The 12,901-nt window shown below is 38.9% G+C and overlaps 1 protein-coding gene across 9 annotated transcripts in view; it reads right to left on the bottom strand.

Moving 5' to 3' along the window:
* TSPOAP1 (TSPO associated protein 1) overlaps positions 1-12,901 on the bottom strand; it is a 191,802-nt gene that overhangs the window by 70,305 nt on the left and 108,596 nt on the right. For 8 of the 9 annotated variants that reach the window (XM_073667570.1, XM_073667571.1, XM_073667566.1 and 5 more), the window contains 6 exons: positions 7,080-7,169; positions 5,931-6,053; positions 4,247-4,351; positions 2,249-2,299; positions 2,058-2,078; positions 1,590-1,782 (listed from right to left, as the gene is read on the bottom strand). In XM_073667570.1, coding sequence (XP_073523671.1) covers positions 1,590-1,782; positions 2,058-2,078; positions 2,249-2,299; positions 4,247-4,351; positions 5,931-6,053; positions 7,080-7,169 — 583 coding nt within the window. The remainder of the gene's footprint in view (positions 1-1,589; positions 1,783-2,057; positions 2,079-2,248; positions 2,300-4,246; positions 4,352-5,930; positions 6,054-7,079; positions 7,170-12,901) is intronic. The other variant, XM_073667564.1, reaches the window with a different exon arrangement.

The following is a 12,901-nucleotide window of genomic DNA, read 5'->3' on the forward strand; positions in this document are numbered from 1 at the left end:
TGTGGAAGTTGTAATTGTGGCACAACCTCTTTACGTGCAGCATTCATGCATTATATTAATTAATCACATTGGTGACGCATGCTGTGAAGAGTTAACTTATCACATGGTGCTTTATCTGTGTACAAAGAACAATACCCAAGGCCACTCATAACCCCACACCAACACCAAGTGGTATTTACAACATGTCCTGGATTTCAGTACCCTCCATTGAGAGATAAACAAAGCTGGAACTGCTGCCTTCCAGGCTAATGTCTACCCAACTGATCACATCCCAGGAGGAGAACTCATCTAGGAGAAAGGATAGGGTATTAACAGCTAGGAGAACTTCTCATTGAGCAAAACACTTGAAGGGCTCTGTTCACACCACTGTCATGGCTTTCAATCTTTACTAAGCCACAATAGATCTGTGATCAAATCCAGATGAATCCGATGGAGCAATAATTCATTTAGTTTGGCTTCTGTTGGGTTCTGATGTTTTGGATGCCAAGAACATCAGTGCAGACCACACTATTCTAGCCGCCATACACACTGGAACTTTGTGCTTTGAGCCCAACAAGTTTTTATGTTGCTTTTGGAGTGAATTCTGCTTTAAAATCCACATCAAAAAACACTTCAAATACTCTAGCAAAAGCGGTCTATTGATTTCAAATGGGAAAACCACACTGCTGTTCATGTAGGGCATTTTTTCCCAAAAAGGTTTTGAAAAAAATCCTGAAAAAAAAAAAAATTAAAAATTAAAAAATAAAATAACAAACTTGGAAGTCAAAAGACCACCGCAGCAGCGATCACGTGACCAGAAGAGCGTGTAATCACACAAACATCTAATGGTGCTCAACTAGTCACCTGACTGCGGCGGTCCTGTGACTTCCGAACAGAGCAGACACCGCTTTCGGAGAAGGCACAGACTTCCAAAGTGCTCTGCGCTAGATCTTCAGAGCCACTGGAAAAAGAGTATGCCTCCATTTATTATTTTAAAATTGTTCATACTGGGGGAAAAACTATTTCACTGTCGGACAACCCCTTAATGGGTATTCCCATCTCCAAAATCCTATCCCAATATGTAGCAGGTGTAATAATAATATTTGCATATACCTCCGATTAGAAATGTAGCATAGTTCTTCTGATTCGCTATGTCATTAACCCCATGTGCAGGGCATTGCAGTGGCTTAGCTGTTAGTGGTCGTAACCATGATATTTAACAGCTAAGCTACAGCAATGCCCTGCACATGGGGTTATCGACATGGCAAATCAGAAAAACTATACTACATTTTTCATTGAAGGTATTTGCTAATATTATTACTGTTACTACACCTACTACATATTGGGATAGGATTCTGGAGATGGGAATACCCCTTTAAAAGCAAGTCAAAAAGCTGCAAAGAAAACAAGTTGAAAAACTGTACGGATTTCTGATGTGAATTTCAGTTGAAAAGCACATTGCAATTTCCCACCTCAAAGAAAAAAAAATCCAACTCCGTGTGACCATTCCTGTCTGACGTACACTGTATAAGGGCCGCACTTGTACGTCGTGCTGTATGGATACTCAGTATAAGAAATAACACATGAATGCAGGCAAGTTAGCTAATCACCTCTTTCTTGATTAACAGGGGCGAGACCTGGCGTAGAACAAGACTGTGGTGGAGGCAATTCAGAAGTCACCAAGGTCGAGGTTAGAAGATCAATGGTCCCAGTTTGCAGACGAAATCTCTCCAGCTCTTGGGATAAGAGGCTGAACTGCTCTGTCTGACTGCGACATTTGTCTTCTAAAAGCTTCACTTTAGACTGGGGGAAAAGTTGAAATGCCAATTATCAGCAGGTAAAGGCCATGGTAATATAAGCCTCTATAGGCTGACAACATAGGCAGTTTTTGATGCTTCTTTTTTTGTTTTCAGTCAAAGACAGGAAACGTATAAAGTGAATTCTTCTAAACCATCTCTCTTTTGCATTCACACATATGACTAGCAAAAAAACGGCATTAAACTGCATCCAAACATGTGATGTTCTGAAAGGAGGCGAGACGACAGCTCGGAAGAACACTTGCACACTTTTTAACATACCTGTAAAGTATCCAATGTACTCTGCGCATGAACATTAAGAGAAAACGTGTTAACTACCAGGATGATTGTAAAACATTTAATATAAACATTCTGGAGAATTTCTGGGAGACTAAAAGTATATCAAAAGTGATATTTTAGCTAATAAAAATGTAATAAGATTTGTTATTTTACCACAAGACACACTACAGTACCTCCAGAAGGTGAACAGCTCCTTCATGTTCTTTTTTAGCTTCAACTTGGGCCTAGAAACAAAAAAATAACCATTTTATTTTGGTTATTTAAACTTATGTTTTATTTGTGGAATATGCAAATTGTCTCTTCAGAGAGGAAGAGGACTTGTACTCTATAGCGCCACCTATTGGAAGCAGCGATCCTACAAGTCATTATCGACCCTTTAACGAGGCTTGAAATATGACTTAGGATAAAAGCCAAATCAGAATCTCAATTTGCAGACTCGGTGTTTCGGGGTATTGCCCCTCGTCAGTGCAAAGTATGAGATCTGATTTGGCTGGGTGAGAGGAATGTGGAAAGCGCACAGAAAGGATTTCTTCCCTGACAGTCACAAACTCACATCAGTAACAGATCAGTGGTCGCACACCCTAACAGTTCAGTGACACAACTAGGTAAAACATACGTAAGAATTTCTAGTGATTTTCCTTTATTTTTTTGTTTTCGAATGAATATCCATTTTTAAAAAATTATGAAATCTTGCAGTTTTTACAGTGAAGATCTCACAATCATCACAGGGAAGATTAGACTGAATGATGATAAACTAAGTACAGAGATAAACCATATGGAGGATCAAACCATTCACAACATAAGACAGTCACAGATCACCTCCCCCCCCTTCCTGCATGCCTAGAAACCTCTCCAATAGAAACCAATGAATACCTCCAGTATAGTTTCCCATGGTTCATGCAGCTGCTATAAATGTTATCGCTGAATGACTAACAGCAGTTCAAGCAAGATGACTGCCCCTATGATTATGTGCAAAAATATAGAATTAAAAATCTACCACCACAAAATAAAAACAGGTTAGAAAATATATGTATTTGTATCTGGTTGTACAAAGAGGCATTTCTGGATCCAAAGACCCCAATTGCTGGATCTTACTCTATCTTGAAGCTGGAAATAGTGCTACCTTGACTCCAAAAAAAGAGTAATATCATTACAATGGTATAAAATATGAAAAATGACTCCTGCACACTACAAATAGCACAGACACACATAGTGCTGCCTTATGTCTGCTAATTAAAAAACCCAGGTTAGAAGGAACCACATCTCATTGTAGATGATGTATCCAGTGAGTCCAAATGGCAGGCTAAGATGAAAGCTAGTGAACAACCGCAATATGTCACACATTCCTGTCTATTCTCCTCCTCCGATATCACACTGCAGGTCTGGGAGCATAAAAACACAAAGACACAGTACACAGATACCCTGCAGTACATAAATAAACCGCAATAATGAATGAAAATAATAAAGGGTACTTTAGGACTGTCCCATAAGAAGTTATGGAGGAGATGTGGTATGATCAGACCATGTTCCTGTACGGTCAGACACAGCCATTACACAGTACACAGCAGAGGCACATTTATAAGATTATCTCAGCACAGGAACATTTTATTTCAATACATCCAATTGTGGGAATTATTATTATTCCAAGATCTATCAATTAAAATGAACTTTGTTCATGGTACAACCCCTTTAAGTCTGGGTGAATGACTTGTAGGAAACTGGTCGGCCTTGCAAGTGGCTGAAGTTCTGTGCAGCTGCCTGAAAGCGAGAGAGTCCCTACAATATATATTATGTATATATAACATATATGGAATAATACTAACTCTGAAAAAAGAATGACTTTAATGCTGCATTTTTTCCTCTGCATTAGAAGCCATATCCTTTTGTGTGTGCTGTCTTTTATTCCTCCAGCTTCTATCCCACCCCCTCTAAACAGATATATGGGCAGAAGTAGTAATTTAATCCCGCACTGCAGACAGATTTGTAGACAGAATATTACGTTTTTGAGAGAGAATTATCAGTGCAGGGAAAAAAGTGACTAATAAGTGGGGAAAGAGGATTTTTTTCTCTAACAACATATTGTATCTTAGAGTTTCTAATCTTATCTGCACCATTGATTTATATTAATAAATAGTAAAAAGTATCGTTGCTATTTAATAATTTCTACTCACCTGCTGGAGACGCTTTACTTCCTCCTGCCTTTTCTTCAAAGCTATTACAGCATCTTCATGATTTTTCTCCAGCTGTTGCCTTCTCTCCGCCACATCTCGCATGTGCTAGAACAAGTAAGGCTAACAAGTCAGTGTACCCGATACCTGACTATTTAGTGAAACATTATAAGAAAATTCCATACTGATCATAAAAAATAAGTTTCATTCTTAGTGCATTGATTTCAGGTTTTAGTAAATACCTCGTGGTTTCACTGCCTCATTAAGTATTTATCATCGCTGACTATGGACATTTTCTTAGGGCTGTGAGGCTAACCTTAAACAACGAAATCCAAATTAGCAACATACATCTTAATTGGATTTCAACATGTCCGATCCTTTATCCTGGAGATAAGAGGGTAGTCAATCTGAGTGTGGTTGTTCATGGGGGAATCAGGAGTGTTTAGCTGACAGCTATTTATTAAATGAGGCTGACGTAGCCCTCTTTTATCCCATGACGGATACATTGGGGTACCAATTTTTTTGATAACAGAAAAATATTTAGATTTGAGAGTCCTCAGTGACTGATACCATCTTTTCAGTTAGCCATTAAAAGGTAACAAATTGCAAGCTTTCGAGACTACTCAGGCCTCTTCATCAGGCAAGTATAACACAAAATCTGAAGAGTCACATATTTATGCACAATAGGACACAGAAATAATGCAATAGATGAGACAGGTGACGTAAAGCAGAGCTATTACTGTGGGAGAGGGATAAACAGTTCTGGCTGTAAATATTGGATTAGTTCATAGATAAGGAAAGTGAACGTTTTATTATCCGGTGATTGAGGTCTGGTCCAGGGTTGTGATGACCTCACAGGTTTGAGGAGCACATTCCTTAGTTGATGTAGAATGACATAAATCCATGCGACACATTCATTCCTGCTCTGAAGGTGTCAAAGGTCACCATGAGTTTATTTTCCGAGACTCTTCTTTCTCTCTGAGATTTGAAGTTACCTTTTCAGATTTTGTGTTATACTTGCCTGATGAAGAGACCTGAGTAATCTCAAAAGCTTGCAACTTGTTACCATCTTTTCAGTTAGCCATTAAAAGGAATCAACCACTGAGGACTCTCAAATCTAAATATTTTTCTATCTACTGGCTAACACAGTACAAAAATATATTTTTTCCCTGTTTGATAACCGAGAATGTATTAGCACCAATTACACTCATACATTCAGCTGGGCTTGATACTTTTGCTGCCCATTCATCCTTCACTGGTTTATGCACTGACTTATTGTGGCAATGTCTGATGGATAAGGTTATCATCATCTAAATATATTAAAACATAATCTGTGTATGAGAAATTATGACCCCAAGGTCTATGAAGAGATCATGCGTATTGCAGAGGCCACGTATGTCACGGATGAACATACTGACTACCTCGCTTATGTTTTTTTTTTTAAAGTCTATGAAAGTTTATATTGATGAGCTACTAAAAAGGCAAACTTTGCCTGAAAGTTATGATAACTTGTTCCTACTAGACTTTTTCTGTCTGTGATATATTAGGAGTTCTTAGCAGTGAAACACGTCGTCCTGTAAAGGTGCCATAGATTATGGATACTAAATTAAATTGTTCTCGCTTGCATTGGGAATAGATTTTTTTTATGGTTTACTAGAAAAATATCAACTAGCATTTGACTACAAACCTTAAGCACTTGCTCTAGGTTCTCCAGCTTGCTTTGCAATCTATGAATCTCCTCAAGAGCAGAATCCCGTTGCTCAGTCACTTCTGTTAGATGTCTCTTCAAGTCGGCATTTTCAGATTCAACCTATAGAAAACAATGAACAGTCAGACAACGAGCAACAAACCAATGTATTAAAAATCCTGTGCATTTTTGGATCATGGGATTTGCCCTGATGACTTCTTAAAAATACCAAATCACCAGTCTATGGTTGTTCTTTTTATTTAAAAAAATTAGTAGGTGCCCAAAGACTGATGACTTTTCTAAATAATACTTAATTAGGGCCCTTTCACATTGTGTTTTCTTCCTACGTCATGGCGCCCATCTCCAATAAGCGTATACAGCTGAAAATGATGCATAACAGAGAACATGGTGACTCTGTCTGCATCGTTCTAGTCAATGGCTGTGACTGTGCATATGCCTGAAACCCGATTTGGGGGGGGTTCGGACATAAGCCCCGATATGGTCATTGAACGTAGGAAAAAAAGCACTGTTAAAGGGCCCTTATACTTATCAAAAGTGGCCAGAAGTGTTCTTAATGCCCCCCTAAAGGACATGATTTTCTAGTAAAAGCTGGGTTCAATCTTCTGTACTCCAGGACTTCAGAGCAGCTGTCCTCACTCAGAAAGAGCAGGATCTTGCTCTCTTACCCAACGCTGCTGCGTACTTTACTAAGCAGTAACAAAACATTAGATGCCGCAGCACAGAGTTAGAGCAAAGCGCAAGAGCTCGCTCATTCACAGCCTATTTACTATCACCGTTGCCAAAATAACGACGGGAGCCAACTCTATGGATACTTTGTGCTACTGGTGCGACTTTTCTATTGTAAAGCAAGGGGGTGGATTTCTGGGCGACTGAAATCGAAGGTTATATTTGTAGCACTGCAGCATTAAAAGTGCAGATAATTACTTCTAAGTGAAAATTGGAGGTGACACTTGGTGACTTTTGCCATTAGAAAATCAGCATTGAGCCGTGAGGCTGGGTGGCTTACGATTGATATGAAGAAGGACTTTGCAGAGTTTTGGTCTTTTTCATTTCATCCGCTCAACTGTTTTGAAAGTATTTTACCACTCAATTACTCTATTTCCTGCAGAATTTAGGAATTGTGCTGACCTTGGCTGCCCTCTTTACTCTGCTGCAGAGCGTTGACCTTTCTTCCACAAGACATGCATTCTCCGCTTGTACCTCCTGAAGCTTAAGTTCCTATTTCCAAACAAACAAAAGTGAGAAAACTAATATTAGGTGAAACAAGGTCACGCTTGGCTTTATGGAATGTAGAGTATTAGAAAACAAGTACAGATTACGCTTTATGGACTGAGTGACCAATCCTTAGCCTCTCACTATGTTTTGCTTTGCACTATATATTTCTGCGTACTCTTGTGGGAGAGGTTAACTGTGTTCAATCAATACAAAACACCATCTGAAATAATTACATAATAAATCCACCAACACATGAGCCACAAGGAACGAAAATTCTTTTAGGCTCTTGTTAATGGGAATCTGTAAGCAGGTTTTTGCTATGTAATATCAGAGCAGCATGATATAGGGGTAGAAAGCCTGATTCCAGCAATGTGTTACTTACTGGACTGCTTGCCGCAGTTCTGATACAATCCCGGTTTTCTCTGCAGTAGATGTAGCAGTGCCATCAATGCTGAGCTCTGTATAACCCGACCCACACCTCTGATTGGCTGGTTTCTGACAATGCATAGTGTACACAGAAAGCAGTCAATCAGTGGTGAGGGCGGGGTTAAACAGATTAGCTGGGCTGATAAAAACACTGATTGCACTGAAACTACAACAAGCTGCTGAGCAAATGACACATCCCTGGAGTCAGGCTCTCAGATTAAACAGCAAAAACCTGCCTACAGATTCCCTTTAATGAAAGATACCACAATGCACTGGTAGTAGTATCCCTAATGTACAAATGCCACATGGACCTCACTGATTTATAAAAGAAGCTGATGAGTTCTGTTGTGATTGAAATCTTTCAGAAAACCAGCAGATGTGAACAGAACTTTAGCTCAATGTTGTTTTAATGGATTTCCACATTCTTATCCTGTTTGTTTTCCTTCCACTATGCATACAGAAATAGTGATACATGAAACAGATATCATAAATATTAATATGTTCATCTGAATATTTGTATGATCTTTATTCTCCATTCATTCCTACAGGGAGATTAATGCAATCATATAGATTTAAATACAGCATGCCGCATGTTTAATCATGGGGATATTGTATGGTAATGGGTCTGTGAATATCTGTGTTACGTAACAAAACAATAAGATGTACAGGAAAAGTGACAGATAGTCCCATGTATGAGGCTTTAATGTCATCATTGCTCTAGTCAATCTGCAGCTACAATACAATGTCGTACATTGGTTTAACATCACATTATCTTTACCGAAGTCTGTCCATTCTGGTTATAATAAATCTGCTCTGCCAGGCACACCTTACTGGAATTAAATAATTCCTTTCATGTCTAGATTTGTTACTAGGGTGACAGTGCCGATATTACATCTAAGAAGACGGAAATAATAAAATTGGCTGCTGCACAAAGAAGAAGAAATTGAAGAAAATCTGTCACGCATATGCTGTAATAAGAAAGTAAGCATTATGAATATTAAAGGGTTTAGCTGTAAAAGAAAAAGGAAATAAGCAGATGGGTGATATATTTCCATTGATCTAATAAATATAAAGAAATGGGGCAGAATCAAACGCTTTGTGGAAATTAGACTCTTGAAGATAAATTGTCATTAAGGAATTCAGTTCAATGAGGTTTACAATATCAGTTCACAAAAGGAAGAACGGCTCTCCTTGTTAACTGTGGTGCACGGATAAGGCCCCGATCCTTTGAACACAACTGAGTAGAATCCGGCACTCATTTAAAGATTTTTCTGGCAATTAAAGAATAGTGTAGAGATAATTTTTTGACATTTCAGCTGAAATGTCAAAAAATTATCTCTACACTATTCTTTAATTGCAATAAAAATCTTTAAAAGAGTTCTGGATTCTACTCAGTTGTTTACTTTATCAGGCTCAAGTGATACAATAAAATATCAGTCCTTGCACGCGATATATCATAGAAGTGGCATAAGTGACAAGAAGGCAATTCATAACAAGCAGCCCAAGGAGCCAGCCTTCATGCCCATTAGTGAAACTAGGATACGAGCAGGAACAACATTTAGGTATTCTTCAAAACATTTTTCTGTTGCGTGTGTCCTCCCTCACAGCTTATGTGGGGCCGCTAGACCAGCTGCTGAGCTGTGATTGGTAGTGACTGCAAAGGAAGGCCGAAAGCGAATGCCCCAGAGAAGACTGAAGAAACACCTAGTTGGTCTGCAAATAGCGGTTTCACATATTGCGCTCCATAATCAACAACTGAGAATATTTCTGCAATGTAGCGAATCAGCGCAAAATGGAAAAAAAGCAGCAAAATCAGGGGTGCCTAGGGATTTTTAAAAGGTGTTTTTCTCAATTTTTTTTTTTTTTGAGTGAGAAAAGAGGCTTTCCGGTTTTGAAAATCTCTGACGACCAGCTGCAGTTTCATTAAAGTTTCATCCAGGGCAGAGAGATTCCACGGCTGCTACTGGCGTTATTGTCCGCAGTGATGATGTAACACTGACAGTGCTGCAGCCAATCAGTAGCTGATCTGTGGCATCAACTTGGGCAGACATGCTAAGCTCAGTTACTGGCTGCAGCGCCGTCAACGTGACGTCAGAGCTGCAGAAATCAACAGACACCGGGAAAAGAGTCAGAGACACAGTGCTGGACCCAGGGGCGCGCGTAATATAGTAGTTTTGAAGTAATGGTTCTTTCTCTCTACAGCAGCAAGAGTCAGCAAAAATCCTCTGCTCTCAGGACTGTCTTCAAGCAGGGCTGTGGAGTCGGTAAGCCACAGTTGCGACTCCGACTCCTGGATTTTATCAGGTTCCGACTCAGACTCCGGCTCTGACTCCTTCATAAATGGCCAATTCGTAACAATAAATTTACTGTTGTAAAATATTAACATCGTGCTTATTCAGTTTCTCACCATCATATAAGTAATCAGACCACTTAGAGCAAAAACTATATTTATTAGAATACAATTAGAATATAGCAAATAACTTTTATAAACTTTTATAAAACTCTTGTAAGTAAATATGCAATAAACACTGTTATGCAGTTAATAAGAAGAAATCTATAAATTTGTCCTCAGAAAAAGTATTGCCTCTGTCAGATCCTCCTTCATGGATGCCCTCAAATCTGATCTAATTATTTTGAGAGCAGAGAACAACCTCTCTACACTAACTTGGGTTGGTGGCAAAGCAGTAACCACTCGGGCAACATCTCTGACAATGTCAGGATACAGAGGAATCGCTTGTTGCACTGTTATTTTTGATGACCGGTCAAATTTCTCAATTTCTTTTAGTGCACATGAAAAATTCTGCTGAAATGTACTGGCTGTGTTCTTTGATGGGGATGACTCTTCTTCTATGCGGGAAAGCTTTGCACGGTCCTTGAGATCCAAATATTTTTCGAAATTAAATTCTTCATCAGTTGATGATGAGGGTGAAGATGTGGCAGGACGACCAAATTCTTCTTGTTCCTCCTGACTGTTCTGCAACCCTTTCATCCTTACTGCTATTTCAAACAGAGCTTCTTTTCCTTTAGTTAGCTGTTGATCATCTAGAAGAATCCGATGCATTGGGTCTACATAAACAGCTGCCAAAAGAATGTTATTTTGTAATAGTAGCTCCTCTCTCCGTTTCATTGATGTAGCAATGCCACTTGCAATTAACCCTCTTTGGGACAGACGAAACATCAGGTTCTTCCACTCCTTTAAGAAAATACCTGGAGTTAAGTCCTCTGCTTGTAATTTTTTAGTCACTGTAAATGGGTGCTCTAGCAATTTTTCCAGCTAAGTCACCTGATTCCACTGACTTTCATTTAGCGTCAGTTGAGGGTTAGCCATGTCTACAAGAAAGGTTTTCAGTTCAACCAAGCGCTGAATCATTAAGTAAGTACTGCCCCATCATGTGGCTTGATCAATAATTGCCCCTTTTCCAGCACGTCTCTTCAAAATTGAGTCAACTTTAGGGGTTCTGGCAACAGTAGCCAATTTTCTCACCTTGCCAATCAGTGCAGCAGCATGTCCTTCTTGCAGACTGTCTCTTATAGCCAGCTGTAGCGTATACACAACACAGCGCATGTGATGAATGAAAGAACGTATTGACACAGTTTCAACAAGATCATCTAAACTATCATGTTGCTGTTCATCTGAAGCAACTTCAGTTTGCTCCTCAGTTACAATACTGTGTTCCTCTATTTCAAACATTTCTGTGTCTGTGGACCCAGAATGTTCTTCTAGCTGCTGGTCACCATCATTACTCTCATTCATTAGCTTAATAGTACTTATCATATTTGAAGCATTGTCAGTTACGACAGAAAGAACTTGCTCTTTTTTAAGTTCATAGTCTTGCAGAACCTTTTCCACCAAGACCTGGAGAAATTCACTGGTGTGATGAGCTTTGGTGTCTTTTACTGCCAATGTCTTGGTAACTATTTCATTTTTGTCACAAACAAATCGGACATTGATGGCAAAATAGTTCACTCTGTGACGTGTGCAGGCATCCATTTTAAGAAACAGAAAGCGTCCCTTGAGAGTTTTTTTAAAGTTCTTCCTTTTGTTTAAAAGCTTCTTCGATTACTAATTTTCTAATACTCTCTCTCTCCAGAGAAACACCAAGCTTGCGGGCCATTTCCCCATTCAGACACATAAAAGCTGGTCGTGAAAATAATGAAATAGGCACACTATCCTTTACAACAAGCTCTATGATCTGTTTTTTAAATGTATTTACTGTCATTGTCACAGTAACTTTGTCACTGACAAAATATCTTGCAACTGATGGCTGCAAAGTTCTCTGCTCCTTTGTTTGGCTGGAAGAGCTGTGCACTGGTTCATTGGTTTGGATGCAGTCTTTCTCATCCACTGCTTTCAGTACTTGTGGATGAAAGCGCTGTAAATGTCTCTTTAGATTAGAAGCTCTGGTAGGAGCATTTTTATCTTTGCCTGAATATGCACTGATCTTGGCTTCACAGCATTTGTTTTCGTCTGGATCATTTGTCATACACTGACAGACATAATGTTTTCTATCTTGAGTGATGGTGAAATGTTCAAATACAGCTGATTTAATGTGACGCTTCTTTGACATTCTCAGGTTTTTAATTCTGCATTCACAATCCAAATGACAATTGTTTTTCCTAAAAACAATTGTACAAAATTATTGCCAGGTCGTACAACTGATATAGTGGTCAGTAATACTGTTATTCCTCATGTACTCACAGTTAACTGATGCAAAGTTTGTTGAAAGGATAATACTTCTTACAGTCTTCCTCTTCTGAGTAGCAGCTGTGAGATGCATGGAAGACGCACACCTAGTAAACATCTAGTCTAGAGGAGGAGCTTTACTACTAAGAATTTGCAACACATTTTCACTTTCAGTTTCATACATTGTAAGTAGGAGGGTTGGGGCAGCATGAGGTTAACCAAGTATAAGATTAGATAAGGGCAGTGGAGAACAGTGACACACAAGAAGTAAGAAATGTCTCTATCTCCAGCAGAACTGCTTATCACTGTTGTTCATAGTTTGATAGAACATATATATTTGAGTAACATTTATAAAATTCATATGAAAGTTTAATTATGAAATATTAATACATTATTTTTTAAAGCTGGAGTCGGAGTCGGTACATTTCTACCGACTCCGACCAAAACTAACTCCGACTCCACGACTCCGACTCCACAGCCCTGTCTTCAAGAACAGTTTTGTGGATTTAGTAGAACAGAGGGTAAAAAAGAAAAAGCAGAAGGAAGGAATTCAGTAATAATCTTCAAACATGACGTAGGACGATTGTATCGGAAAGGTTTTGTATTGGTAATATGTTGATGACCC

This window comes from Phyllobates terribilis, unplaced genomic scaffold, assembly GCF_046119375.1.
Source record: "Phyllobates terribilis strain yellow unplaced genomic scaffold, ASM4611937v1 Scaffold_2__4_contigs__length_985480577, whole genome shotgun sequence".
NCBI lineage: Eukaryota > Metazoa > Chordata > Amphibia > Anura > Dendrobatidae > Phyllobates > Phyllobates terribilis.